We start from the raw sequence: 15741 nt of genomic DNA, 5'->3' as shown, positions 1-15741 counted from the left end.
GAGGTAGCCACACCCCGACCCTTGCTATTACCTGAAGGTGTTCCACCACCAAATTCAGGGATTCAAGCATTCTCTTCACTGCCCATATCCTCCTGTCCTTACAGTTAGTTTGTTCAACTTCTCCCTCTTTTATATCATCAGGTTTTCCAGCGCAGCAGCCCTTTCACACATCCCCAACCCCCCAGCCTCTTTCCTTCACTTCCTTCCCTATCCATCGCAGATTCCTTGACTTGTCAATCATGCTCTTAACAATTCTTTTCATTGCACCATTTGGCCAGGACCCAACACTAGATGAAGTTAACCACTGTGCTTTCTCTGTGCTTGCAGTGGAGTTTATAGCTTTGCATTTTACATTTAGGTCTGTAATCCACTTTGAGTTAACTTTTGTGAAGAGTGTAAGTTCTATGTCTAGTCATTCATTTTGGGTAATATATATGTAAAAAGGAAAGCCCAGCCCTACATGGATCATGTGAAACTAACAATCTTTCACATGTGCGTATGCTTTTAAAAATATCCCTTAGTTCAAGAGTAAGTTTATTAAGCTTGTGCCACCAAGTATAATTGTACCTTGGCCTCATACACTTCAATATTACTGGTCAGAAAGAGCCATTCCAGAAATTTCATCATTTGCAGCAACATGGATGGACCTAGAGATTATCATACTAAGTGAAGTCAGACAAACAAAGACAAATATTACATGATATCACCTATCTGTGGAATCTAAAAAATAATGAAAATGAACCTATTTGCAAAATAGACTCACAGATAAAGAAAACAAACTTATGGTTACCAAACGAGAAAGGGTTGGGGGAGGGATAAATTAGGAGTAGGAGATTAACAGATACTACTACATATAAAATAGATAAGCAACAAGGATTTACTGTGTAACACAGGGAACAATACTCAATATCTTGTAATAACCTATAATGAAAAATAATTTGAAAAAATATATGTATATATTCTTTGCTGTACACTTGAAACTAACACAGTATTGTTATTGTGAATTAACTATACTTCAATTAAAAAAAAAGAACCATTCCATTTCTGATGACTCTATAGTAATCAATCAACAAATACTGATTGGACCTGGCATTATCAGTATTTGGCAATGCATGTGCCAAATTGAGCCTGCTGCCGCTACTATTGCTTCTCTCATTTGCTGGTAGCCTATAGCAAATGACATGGCTCTGAGCTGTGCTGCTTGAAAAGAAAATCCAGGAAACTACAAAGAATTTTCTTTTGGGGTCAGATGGGGAATACTTCAGGATAGCTAAGAACACGGGCTATAGAGTCAGACAGACCTGGGGTGGGTGACATGGACAAGATAGGAGAGAGCCTCTCTGAGCCTCAGTTTCCCCACCTATAAAATGGGAATAGTAATAGTACTTTCCTCCTAGGGTAGTTGTGGGGATTAGATGACTTAGTGTATATAAAGCACTAGGATTTCTGTTGCCTAAGTCTCATAGCAGTGACGGTGGCTTGTAGGGCCACATGTGACTTTCGAGCTGCACTGCACACATTCATCTCCCTTACTGGCCTTTTTCTGATATACAAGAAGGGCCTCTTTTGATTCGTGATGCTGCAGCCTGCACTGCAGCAAATCCTAGTAAGTAGTTCTTTAAAGGTCTTTGCAGAAAAAATCAGTAGGAAGGAAAAAAGAATTTGTGGCAAACAGAAAACCACAAATGTGACTAAAATTGTATTTATTATGAAAAGTATAGCTACTGAACATATATAGTTATTTCTGTAAGTAATTTTTTATAAAGGACATGTAGTAAGCCAGAGTCAGTACAAATTTTTGCCCTTTAGGGAGCTCAAAGTTATGGGTCTGTTTTTACCAGTACAAAATTGAGCAACAATTTTCTTTCTAAATTTTATGACATCATCTATTACACATTAATGATTAGTATTATAATTCAAACTTCTCAAAGGAAAAGCATCACTGGAAAAAAATCACAGATTACATTAATCAACACGAAATTACTGCTGCAAATTGTAGATGTGAAAACTTAAACCATGTGCTTTGGCTCGGCATGGAAACACAGAAATGTTATGGAAAATAATAACAAAGCACTTACATTCTATAGCTAATATAATATTTAAAGTCATATTGGACATTATACTTATAAACAACTTATATGTTCAAAAGAGCAGGTATCATATCTTACCATTTAACTACTCTAAGATGCAAAATTAATTATGTGACTAGTTTCCAGGACCAAGAAGAAATCTGAGAAGCTATGTGAATGTTTATGAAATAGGAGTAAAATCTGAAGAATCTGCCTCCAGGTCCACAAAGCAAAGCAGAAATGTTCTATATTTTATTTAAAAGAGAGAAATATGTACTTATAAGAAAGCATGTCAGTCCAAGGCTTCTCTGGTATCTAAAATAAAACACAGGAAATAATTTTCAAATAAATTATCTAAATCTTCATTTAATGGCTCAACAGTGAAATAAAATGTCTACTTAAGGTAACTTTTCAAGTAAATTTTTATTCCTGATATCAATAAGCCTGGGAGAAAGGCAGGAAAAATTGAAAATCATACTCATTATCTAATCCCACATCAATTATAAATACAGAAGAAACAAAATAAAATATTAATATGGCTAGAAATGTACCCCCATACGTAAGTACTTGGGGTAAAGGATGAGTTCATGGGTGTATATGCGTTTGTGTACATGTTAAGTGAAGATGAATTATTTCTGAATAATACATGATAATAGCAAAAAATTATCTTTATTTCTTTTTACAAATAAACTACAAGGTTTCTGAAGAGGAGTTTTGATTATAAATTGCTCCATTGTAATAGACTCCCTTAACAAGTCCTCTATTCTTCCAGGGACCTTTCATTCTGATAAGGCCTCTAGAGGATATTGGAAAGATAAGGTATCAGCCCAATACATACTGACACAAATGTTACCACCTTTAAAGACTGAACACTTAAAAATGCTTAAAAAGAAAGAAAGAAGAAAAGGAAGGAAGGAAGGCAGAGCCATTATTGTTTTGTTTTGTTTTGTTTTTTTATGGTACCAACTATCATAATCTTGCATAAATCAATGGGATACACTGTTTACATCTGATTGCTGGTACTTGTGACTCTTTTAGTGTTCTCTAAACTGCTACTATTTTAATCAATGTTTACAAATCTTATTTACCTCTCACAACTGTTAGAATCAAATACTGACTCAAGCAGATAGGGAGGGAAAAGGGAGATGAACTAACAGTACATTAGGGGTAGGTAATACACTGTCTAGGTTAATCCTCACCAGAAACTTATCATGGAGGTACTCCCCCAATTTTCACCCATGAGAAAGAGATTCAGAGACATTAAGGTTAATTGTCAAGAGGTTACACAGATCAAACTGCTAGTCAGGGCCAGTGCTGGAATTCAAAGAAAGGTTTGTCTGATGCCAAAAATCAATGCTCATTTCCAGATATCGAAAGAACTGAATCAGGAAAAATATCAAAATGAAGAGTTTTGGGTCAGCCAAAAGAGCAGCAGAGATGAGAGACAGTGAGAAAGGTAGCCTGTCTACAAGGTACATTTGAGCACAAAAGTCGGCTGCAATAATAAATCAGAGGAGATCACTAACAATGAAAACTGTTTGGCCTCAATCCAAGAAAGAACAGGAAACATTCTACAGTTATAGAAGGACTCTGTCAAGGTTACTGAGGCCCTTCTTACATGTTTCTGGAAACTGCATTTAAGATGTGTTGTAAGAGATTAAAGAAAAGGAGTTACTCAAGGTCAATACAAGACTCCTAGGGAATGAAAATCACTTCATGGAAGAGAAAAAAATAGAAGAGAAAAAACTGCAGTGGCAACAGTAGTATGATGTGGTAGTGTGGATTCAGAAACATAGCAGATGTTTGCCTGGAAATGTCTTTATTTCACCTCCATTATTTTGAAGGGTATCTTTGCTAGTTATACAATTCTATGTAGTAGAACTAACAGTTATTCAGGAATGCATCTTGAAGAACAATACTTTGGATTCTTCTGCCCCAAAACAGTAACTGAGGAGAAGACTATCCCAAGTAACTTCAGTTATTCAAAGAAATGCATCTTTTAAAACTTAATGACAGGGGCTTCCCTGGTGGCGCAGTGGTTGAGGGTCCGCCTGCCAATGCAGGGGACACGGGTTCGTACCCTGGTCCGGGAAGATCCCACATACCGCGGAGCAACTAGGCCCGTGAGCCATGGGGGCTGAGCCTGCACGTCCGGAGCCTGTGCTCCGCAACGGGAGAGGCCACAACAGTGAGAGACCCGCGTACCGAAAAAAAAAAAAAAAAACTTCATGACAGGGCTTCCCTGGTGGCGCAGTGGTTAAGAGTCCACCTGCCAACGCAGGGAACACGCGTTCGAGCCCTGGTCCGGGAAGATCCCACATGCCGCAGAGCAACTAATCCCGTGCGCCACAACTACTGAGCCTGCGCTCTACAGCCCGCAAGCCACAACTACTGAGGCTGCAGGCCACAACTACTGAAGCCCGTGCACCTAGAGCCCGTGCTCTGCAACAAGAGAAGCCACCACAATGAGAAGCCCACACACCACAACAAAGAGTAGCCCCCGCTCACTGCAACTAGAGAAAGCCCGCATGCAGCAACGAAGACCCAAGGCAGCCAAAAAAAAACACGTAATGACATTATGTACCAATCATCTATTATATGTCTGAAACCAGTACTGTACATCTAGTTTCTGAAATTGTCAAAGGTGAAATTTTTAAATGGCTGCTGCTTGCATATCTTACAACTATAGAATGCAAAGCATCATTGTTAAGAGAGAAATACTAATTGAGAGTCATCAAAGTACAAAGTAGTATATTGGGGCACAGAGGATAGGAGTGGAAAACATTTACAAAGTTGAACGAGTAAGACTGATGAAGGAGCTTAGAATCTAAATGAGAAAAGATGCATAGTTATTAGTTATTTTTTAAAATTACAGAAAGTATATGCAATTTAGGAACAATTATCATATTTTTTTCCATATATTTAAAAACCCATTATAATAGTAGCTTTCAAACTTTTGACTATTACAGTAATAACTTCACATTATGACCCAATATACACATACATGTAAATATGTTACTGATAAATTTCATGCAATATTTATCCTTACTATGCACTATGTACTAAGATATTTTTTCTTTTCTTCATTTTTTTTAATTTATTTAAATTTTTATTTTATATTGGAGAATGGTTGATTAACAACGTTGTATCAGTTTCAGGTATACAGTAAAGCGATTCAGTTATATATATATCCATTCTTTTTCAGATTACTAAGATATTTTTTATTCCAGTCTTTTTTTCAAACATCGATAGAGATCCACTAAACTGATTTTATGAGCTATAAATAAAGCCAAAAACCTTTGAAAAACATTGTATTACCACCCACTGCTCCCTTCACATCCTCTTTTTTGCTTTCAGGCTCACCACCCTCAAAAAGGAGAAAAAAAAAAGGATTTTCCCTACCGGAACCAAGCAATATATCAGTCACTAAAATAAATGTGCCTGAATTGAAAACAGACAGTACAGAGAGAAACAATTGTATATTCAGAAAGATGGAAGAAATCATTTCTGAGGGGTATTTTAATTCACATTGGCTATTGACCCATCCGTGCGTGAGTGTAGTAGCTTAAAAGGAAGAGGAAATTACAACTCTGTAGTTCAATGAGGTTGTAAGGAAACAGCCTGTCATGCTATTGGGTCAGGACTGAGTGGCACAGTCAAACTGCTTAAAATCCTCATAGAAAGATGAAGCGAAGAAAGAAGCAGTGTTTCTGAAATCAAGTATCTAAAACAGAGTCCAGTGAAACAGCCAATACAACCCTTCACTGGGATTAAGCAATTATATCCTAGCCAGCAAGAACAATCACTTCTACAGAACTAGTTTAATAGCTAAACACCAAGTTAAAAATGTGTACTATTTAAATATTTATTTGTATAAGTTATTTGAACCTATGAGATCATAACTCAATGCCACTTATAAGTTTTTTCTCTTCCAGCAAGCAATGAAGTACTTGGCAAACTTTAAAAACTATATCAACTTTGCTGCAAGCTTTGTTAGCGTATTTCTCATTACATTTTCCCACTTGCCCAAGAACTGAGACTGAACTTTTGCAGCTTCCCTCATTTCCTATGGGATCTCACAATTTAGCTGTCTTCTATAAATCAATATAAGTGTAACAAAATATTCTCATTACTATTTTTAAAAGTACTTTAGCCAACTGTAAGGAACTAGGAAATTTTGGCTGAAGTTTTAAAATACTAGTTCTCCTCATGATTGGACAGCAGTAAGCACCCTCTGTTGCATTTTGGTTTATTACTTAATACAAGGAAATTTTTAATATCTAAGCAATGTAAAACTGTTTATACCTTTCATCTTACTCTAGTCCTTCTACCTTCATCCTCTTTTCTACTCTTCCAAATTTCAAAGTATTTAATTTTGACACAAACTAAACTGTCTTTTATTGAATCCTCTGTTTATTGAGTGAAAGCTATAAAAAAAAAAAAGAGAAGAAAATCTGTCTCACACAGATTTGCCAAAATAAAAGCCCACCCACTCAGGAAAATGGTGAGCCTTCTAACTAGCTACACTTCTTACCACTGAACTACAGAGTTGTAACTTCCTCTTCCTTTTAAGGAACCACCTATGCAAGGATGGGTCAACAGCCAAGCAAAAACTGTTATTTGAGGAGGGGAAAATCAGAGAACTAGTTCTTACCCATCATCACATCCTAGGAAGAACTGGCTGGCTCCTCCTGGAGGATGAATAAAGATAAGTACAGGTAGACTCTAAAATGGTAAGTAAATAACTGGCCTATTTAGTTTTTCGGGACCAAACCAAAAAAGTATCACACTTCAGTTCTGAATGCTGCTGAAATACACCCTTAAATACTCTGCAGACCTAGATCAATGAGATGTACCATATATCTCCTTATTTACGGTACTTCTCCTAAACTTTTGAAACAGTCTCTCTCTGTTCCTTCAAAATCTTCACATATCTTCTTGTCAAGACACAATGCAAATTCCACCTGCTCGACAAAAATCTCCATGAGCCTCCCAAATGAAAGACATTTTTCAGTACTCTGAAATCCCCTTGCATTTTAGCTGAGCCTTTGGAAGCATATTTATAGTTGTTTATATACACACCTTATGTTTCTACTATAACGTAAGTTCCTGAGGACAAAATGAGGGTATCATTCATTTTTATATCCCCAAAGTGCACATCCCAGGGCCTTCTACAAGTCGGTATTCAGTCAATAACTGGTCAATACTTCAATCTTAGGCTCACATTAAGGACCAGTTCCCAGGACTTCCCTGGTGGTCCAGTGGTTAAGACTCTGCCCTTCCAATGCAGGGGGTGTGCGTTCGATCCCTGGTCGGGGAACTAAGATCCCACATGCCCCACAGTGTGGCCAAAAAAAAAAAAAAAAAAGAACCAGTTCCTACTGAAAACTGTTTACACAACACCTAATTCAACATATCTGAGCAGGTTATTTACATGACCATTTTATCTGTTGCTGTAAGATTACAAAAAATTAATTGTTTACGTATTCCTATATCTTACTACTTTACTTCTACTTCTTATAAAACGTTACCTTGCATATCTAGTAATTTAGGTTATTACTCATTGCTTGTCACTGATATATTTACAAGTTTTTAAATGTACATCAGTCAAATCATATACATATATTTTTGCACTCAAACAAGCATGAGTTTCATTAATCACTGTACAAACAAAATAGTACTTTCTCAACACCTATGAGGCCCATTCCCTTTCAGTGGCCACTGAGGTATCCACACTTAACCCCTACAAACACGAGTGATGGGGGAGGGGAAGAAGAGATATACCACCAGACAATGTACTTTGCTCCTGCTGTCTGAGTACTACTAAAAAGTTCAACATCAGTTTTTCTGTTTTTAATAATATAAGAAGAGGCCTATAAAATATGTTGACAGTGTAGGTTCCTCTCACATAGAATGATCTCCAGCACACTCTGTACAGACTGAATTGATAGGGGGATAGAATAAGCTAGACTCGGCCCTAGGTCCCGGGTAGGAGAAAGGGGGATATACAGAGGTCAAAATAACAATCCTCATCATCAGGTGCTTTGCAATCATTCTAAATTGCCAATAAAAACAAGTACACGTGAAAAACCAGCAAGAAGGACTTCCCTGGCGGTCCCATAGTTAAGACTTTGCCTTCTAATGCAGAGGGTGTGGGTTCAATCCCAGGTTGGGGAGCTAAGACCCCACATGCCTCACGGCCAAAAAAACCAAAACATAAAACAGAAACAATATTGTAACGAATTCAATAAAGACTTTAAAAATGGTCCACATCAAAAACAACTTAAAAAAGAAAAGAAAAAAGACCAGCAAGAAAACAATACAAAAATAATTCAGAGATAGGTTGTGTGACACAAAACTACAGGCGTTTGAAGAAGAGCAGTCTGTCTATATGATCATCATGACAAAAGCCACAAGGGCACAAAGCTGGGAATAAGCATGAGTATTATTGGCAACCTGGGAGGATGCAGCTGTACAAGGACATAAAAGTTCAACAAGTGATATGATTATATTTTAAAAACAAAATGAAAATAGTGCATCATTGAGCTAGTGAACAGTCTGAGTAGAGAAATACAATCATGAGGTTAATGTTTCAATTCATCTTAGTAGGGATATGGGCTCTTGAGGGAGGAAGCTTATTGCCAGTATCTAGAAAAGTATCTAGCAAAAGTAGGTGCTCAGTAAATGTTTTCCAATATAATGGCTGGATGTATGGATGGACAGATGAGAACATAAAGATTCTAAATCAGGGAGACCAATTAGGAGACAAATCAGATGTCTTAATTCGGGACTATAAGTGGTTACAGGAAGAATGAAGAGAAGTGATGGATACAAGAGACAGATTTAAGTAAGTAGTAATAAGTCAGTGACAGAAAGGGAAGAGATATGGTAATAAGAAATAGAGATTGAGCAAAGATTTTTCAAAGTTTCAAGCCAAAGTGAATGGGAGAATGCAGGAATCTTTTCAAGGTAAAAATAAGATTACATTTAGGCCAATAGATTTTTGAAGTGAAGGCAGAGCTTCTAATTATTACAGTAATCACTTGGAGTTATGAGACCAGAATTTGAGCAAGAGAAAAGAACTAATGACTGAAGAGTCCCCCCAAAAATGTATTAGAATAGATAAAATCTAGCATCTTCATGAAAAATTCCCAGAGGAAAAATATCTTCCTAAACACATCATCATTATCATCATCAACGTAACAATAACATAACTCTAATTTATTATCAGTATTATTATTAGAGCTGCTAACATTTACTGAGCCCTTACTATGTAGCATGCACCATAGTTATTTGCCTATATTATTGCACTTAGTCCTTACAACAACCCTAGGAGGTTGTTATGATTGCACCCATTTTCCAGAATAGGAACCTGGGGCACAGAGTGGTTAAGTAACCACATTTATTAAGTGCCAGAACCAGGACATAAATCGAAGTCTGATAAAAATACCTTTTTCTATACCAAGAGTGTCTAAGTTTCTACATCAAATATTCTCTAAGATCCTACTGGGGGAAAAATAACTCAACATTTCTATTTTTTTTAACTCTTAACCTATTAAGGTTTCTATTATTGTGAATTATTTACAATGTATGTAATGTATTAATACAGTACTGTATAAATTATAACTGAGCACTCATTTATGAGGGAGGAAGAGATGTTCTATTTCTTTTTCTAGTAAGAATGTGAGATCAAAACAGCCTAGAGATATATATATATTTTTATATATATATATATATATATTCTCTTTCCTGTCTACCTTTGTTTCCTACAAGAATTCAATGTCAACAGTTTTATCTTTTTTCTTTAAAAATAGACCACTTATATACCCAAAAGAAGGGTATCGGGCTTCCCTGGTGGCACAGTGGTTGAGAGTCCGCCTGCCGATGCAGGGGACACAGGTTCGTGCCCCCTTCCGGGAAGATCCCACATGCCGCGGAGCGGCTGGGCCCGTGAGCCATGGCCGCTGAGCCTGCGCGTCCGGAGCCTGTGCTCCGCAACGGGAGAGGCCACAACAGTGAGAGGCCCGCGTACCGCAAAAAAAAAAAAAAAAACAATTAAAAGCAGGGTCTCAAAGAGATATTTATATACCCATGTTCATAGCAGCATTATTCACAATAGCTAAAATGTGGAAGCAATCCAGTGTCCATTAATGGATGAATGGATAAACAAAATGTGGTATGCACTTACAATGGAATATTATTCGGCTTTAAAAAGGAAGGAAATTCTGACATATGCCACAACATGGATGAAAGTTGAAGACATTATACTGAGTAAAATAAACCAATCACAAAAAAGATAAATACTGCCTGATTCCATTTACACAAGGTACTCAGAGTAATCGAAACGACAGACACAGAAAGCAGGATGGTGGTTGCCAGGGCTGGGGGAGAGGAATATTGGGAGTCATAGTTTACTGGTTATAGAGTTTCAGTGTTACAAGATGACAAGAATTATGGAGATGGATGGTGGTGATGGTTGTACAACATTATGAATGTATTTAATACCACTGAATTGTACACCTAAAATTGGTTACAATGGTAAATTTTATGTTATGTGTATTTATCACAATTTAAAAAATTGAGGGAAAAAAACAGACCACATATGATCAGATGAGAGCTCACTTATTCATTCCAAAAATATTTATTAACTGCTTCTCTTGTGCCAAGCTCTGATGGTACATTCAATGATTTCTAAGAAATAATCCCTGGTTTTAAGGAGGTCTGTAAGGAAGTCAGTTATGTAAAAGCCAAATATATAAACAAATCATTATAAGTTAATACTCTAAGAACAATTATAGTGATAGTCAAGAGCTCGCACTTTCTATTAGGTACCTGCTACGTGTTAAGCACCTAGTTCTAAACACTTAGGTATTTTATCTGAATAACAGTATGAGAGAGACAGATTATTACCTGTACTTTACAGATAGTAAAACTGACTCAGGTAGGTTTAAAAACACACTCAAGACTACCCAGCTTAGAAGCAAGTGAACCCAGGCAGTTGGATTCCAGATCCCATGCTCCTAACCACTCTCCTCAGAGTGGTGGAAAGGGGATCTAAGGGAAATAGGACCACGCAGCCTACATACACTGCTCTGTTTGCTACATCTCCAGAACCCAAAACTAAACTCTTTCATTTTAACTGCTTATTGAAACAAATCACATCTTAAAAAGCAACACAACAACAATGGCCTAAAAATCAGGCCATACTTGTCAGACTTGTAATTCTAACAATGCACTGAAAAATGTATGTTGCACTCTGCAATACTATAGTTCAGAAAAAACTACGTCACAATAGGCAACGAAACACTTTTGTTTAAACTGCTCCCTTGCTTAAATCACACTGAAATGGAGTTATAGAATACAATATGGAGAACCGTCTTAAACAAACCAGAAATCTGATTTTCAGAAGTTGCATATTTAAGAGTCAGTCACCATCTATTTTAAGCCAAATACCTGCTTCTGTGTGACTTCAAGGGCATTCTGGAGTAAACTATACCGATGGTAAAGTTTACCATTCAACAGGCTTCTAAAGTTTAATCTAAGTCTCAATGTACCTCCATCCACTCTGAATGACACTATAATAGAAATCAACAGTATATGAGAACCTGCTACGTCAAGCCAGCTGCTTCCAGTAAGGGTTTGTGAAAAGCGGCTCCAAAGAACAAACTTCACTGTCTCAAACATTCTGAGAACACAGTTGATCATTAAATATTTATTACCTGACTAGTAGGCAAATAAACATAGCAATTCCTATGGCTTTACTTAGATGCCACAGTGAGAAGTACAACAGAAACGAAAAGACTACAACCAAAAGGTTTGTATTTTCCCATTACCACAGACTAGACTTTAGGCAATAACTTGTTTTGTACTAAATCTTTACCAGTCTTCCTCCAGGGCTTCCTTCAAGGATCAAGTATTCTCTTACACTGAATTGTGTCAAACATTAACCTCAACTTTAGTGTGGCCAAAACCATTTTCAAACCTGTCCAGATTGTTCTCAGAAGGCTATTGCTTCCTCATAAATTCACCTTGAAAGGCAAACAGAAGGTGAGCTCAGTGAAAAGGGTCTCATGTAGAGACTCTGATTTGCTAACTCTAGCTTAGCATTTCTCATTAATAAAGTCAGACAAGCAAATTACATGAGGAGGAAAAGTTAGGCGAATTATTAAATTTAGTTAATTTTCCTTTTCCATGTAAATTCTTTAAGAATTAAGTTAAAATGTTGTAATCCTTTTTATCTTTAAAAAAAAGTCAGTTTAAGGCCAAATATCTTCTCCCCTTGTGAAAAATACAATGTTCAATGTGAGGATTCTACATATTTCCAAGGTTTTCTTTTTAAAAAGTCATTTGAGATAATATCTCAGAAGTAGAATGCATTATTGTTTGTCCTTAACAGAAAAAAAAAGTCAATGCTGCAGTAAACAGAACACAAACTCATGTGTTTCCCCAACTATGATGCTTAGGAATGCACCTTCCATTTAATGCCCGCTTAATTTTATTACAGAGTAAAAAATGCCAGAAAAGAACCATTTCCATAGTATAAGTGTAAATCAGGAAACTGATCAAATAAGAATCATTTTAAAAGGCATATATCCAGTTTCAGAGAAGAAAGGACTTTTTGAAACTTTTTCAGCTTGGGCCCTATAGATCCTTGAAAATTCTTCCTCTCAGACTTCTGCAGATCACTACCGTAAAAATTTACAATAACGCCACGTTAAATACCATGTAAAAAAACAATGCCACATACTGCCTACTAGGGGAAATCTTCTCTCTGAAAAGCAAGGCTGAAAGAAAACACAATTATTGTTAAAAGTCTTTCCAGACCAATCCCAGCCAACTGATATTTCTGTATACTTGGAATCTAATTTTCACCGAATTTCAGAGATCAAAGGAACACTAATGATAAGGAAACAGAAGTTCAAATAAATTAAGTAACTTCGCAAGAGTTTTGTGACTTGCTAAGTAACAGAGTTTAACAAAGACCCTTGTTTCCTGATGGGCAGACTGATGTTTCCGTAGTAGAATGCTGGGTCGTCATCTGGCAGGTTTGTGCAACATAAATTCTCTCTATAACCAAATTCTGAGCTTCTGGAGGATAGTGACTACATCATTTATTTCTTTTGAAGCTCCAAAGTGATTTTCCTGGTTCTGGGACCCCTAATAAAAAAGTCAACTATATACTACCAAAATAAAGATCGAAAGGAGTAAATAAATGTGTTTAGCACAAGATTTTAATAAAATGGCAAAATCCACTCCTCAAGATAAAAAACAAAACCCTACACCCATTTGTTTGTCTATTTCTATTTCCAGAAAAATTCAGAAGGAAGACATTTTTTCTTACTTTTTTGAATAAGTATGGCTTCTCTGACTAGCACTTTAAAAAATACACTTGATGAGGCTTCCCTGGTGGCACAGTGGTTGAGAGTCCGCCTGCTCATGCAAGGGACACGGGTTCGTGCCCCGGTCCGGGAAGATCCCACATGCCACGGAGCGCCTGGGCCCGTGAGTCATGGCCGCTGAGCCTGCGCGTCCGGAGCCTGTGCTCCGCAACGGGAGAGGCCACAACAGTGAGAGGCCCGCGTACCGCAAAAAAAAAAAATACACTTGATGAAAGAGTAAGTGACTCCAGGAGAAGAGTTATCCATCAGGGACCACTTGTCAACAATTATCTGAACCACAATATTCGAAAAGAGAAATGGATCTGAACCAAAAAAGAAATACTGGGTCTAACTATAATGGCAAGAGACTATTAAAGCAATTACACACTATTCACCTAATATTCAATTAGAAAACTGACTTCATTATTGGGCTAGAAGTCATCTGATAACACAGAAGATTAGAATATAAGTGGTATCTGTAAATTTCTTGATCCAAAGGGCTGTTGCTAAGGTCACGAGTATACGAAGCCTAATTTTGTTATGCCTTTATCCCATAGTCACTATGCCACTGGGCCTGGAAGTGAACGCGCTAGCCATTTACGATGTGTCCCTCTAGACCTTCACTGTGCTCTTCTTTAACCTGCTCTGAGTTTGGCCAGCCAACCAGCATGAGCTTCATCAAAAGATTCCCTTGTCCTTGGACTTTCACATGGGTCCAGCCAGTAGGAAGCAGTGGCTAAAGATCAAAGGAAGAAAAGTGAAGTCAAGATATTTATTCTCCTTTCTCCCTGCCAGATCACATTGGTCAGTTGCTCCTCTCTACAAAAGGCCACAGCTCCTGTCAATCTATCTGTCCATTACAGCTACTCTGCTAGCTCTCTCCTTCTGCCCTGGGAACAGGTCCATAGGTAGTATTGGCTCCATGCTGTTGCTAGCCCCTCCCCTCATACTGAACCATCCCTTGTTAACTTCTCTTACTTCTCCCCACACCTCTATAATTAGTCTCTTTAGTAAACTTTTCAATTATCCCAATTGAGTATACTATATCTATATCCTGCTAGGACCCAGAATGATACTTTGGAATACAGGTACTTCCTGCCTCACACTGCCAGTCCCAGATCATTTTCATTGGGGGCAGTGGGGGGTGGGGGTCACCTTCAGTTACTTGTGCTTATGTTGTCATATCCAAAAGGGCTTTGCCTAACCTGAGGTCACATATATTTATTCCTATATTTTCTTCTCAGAGCTTTATAGTTTTAGCTTGTACATTTTGGTCTATAATCCACTTTGAATTACATTTCAGAGTCTTATCTTTTTGCATATGGATATCCAATTGTCCCAGCACCATTTGTGGAAAAGACTACTGTTTCTTTTTTTTTTTTTTTTTTTTTTAAGACTACTGTTTCTTCATTGAATTGCACTGGCATTTTTGTTGAAAATCAACTTACCATAAAAGGTTTATTTCTGGACTTTCAATCCTGTTCCACTGATCTCCATGTCTAGCCTTACACCAGTACCACATTCTCTTGATTACTGTATCTTTTTTTTTTTTTTTTTTGCGGTACACGGGCCTCTCACTGTTGTGGCCTCTCCCGTTGCAGAGCACAGGCTCCAGACGCACAGGTTCAGCGGCCATGGCTCATGGGCCCAGCCGCTCCGCGGCATGTGGGATCCTCCCGGACCGGGGCACGAACCCATGTCCCCTGCATCGGCAGGCGGACTCTCAACCACTGTGCCACCAGGGAAGCCCCAAGGGTCATCTTTTAACTCTATCCCTGACTCACACTTTCTCTTAGACCTCAGACCCAAGCCATCAGGAAATCCTGTTAGCTCTACCTACAAAGAATATCCACCAAATCACTCCACTACCTCCACTGCAATTACACTACTCCACGCCACCATACTCTCGCCTAGATTATACCTTATGACTTGTCTCTCTACTTCCACTCTTGACCACTGCCCCCTGCCACATCTATTCTCAAAAAAGCAGCCAAAGAGACGCTGTAAAAATGTAAGTTGAACCACCTCACCCCTCCTCCTAAAATCTGCAGACTCAAACTTCCTCTCTCTATCAGAATGAAGTCAACACACTTTCAACGGCCTGCAAGATCTGGCCTCCCATTACCTGCCTGATCTCATCTCCCACAACTGTCACTCTTGCTTACTGTGCCACAGCCACACTGCTACTTGAACACAGGGCATTCTCCACCTAAGAGCCTCTCCATTGGCTACCCTACTTCCTGGAATACTTTTTCTCCAACATCTGCATGGCTCATTCTTTCTCACTCTCAAGT

General features: G+C 37.9%; 1 protein-coding gene across 3 annotated transcripts in view; it reads right to left on the bottom strand.

Annotated features, from left to right (window-relative positions):
* The window catches only part of NME7 (NME/NM23 family member 7), a 258876-nt gene that overhangs the window by 228006 nt on the left and 15129 nt on the right, over positions 1 to 15741 (bottom strand). Inside the window, exon 1 of one of the 3 annotated variants that reach the window (XM_079935493.1) lies at positions 2169 to 2647. The exons of the other annotated variants lie outside the window; for them this stretch is intronic. Within the exon in view, the coding sequence (XP_079791619.1) occupies positions 2169 to 2171 (3 nt within the window). The 5' untranslated portion in view covers positions 2172 to 2647. Of the gene's footprint in view, positions 1 to 2168; positions 2648 to 15741 lie in introns of those variants that run through there. 3 annotated transcript variants of the gene reach the window in all.

The sequence above is a fragment of the Stenella coeruleoalba genome, assembly GCF_951394435.1.
Source record: "Stenella coeruleoalba genome assembly, chromosome: 1".
Classification (NCBI taxonomy): domain Eukaryota; kingdom Metazoa; phylum Chordata; class Mammalia; order Artiodactyla; family Delphinidae; genus Stenella; species Stenella coeruleoalba.
The sequence above is the reverse complement of the archived record's forward strand: the minus strand, read 5'-3'. Positions and strand labels throughout refer to the sequence as shown.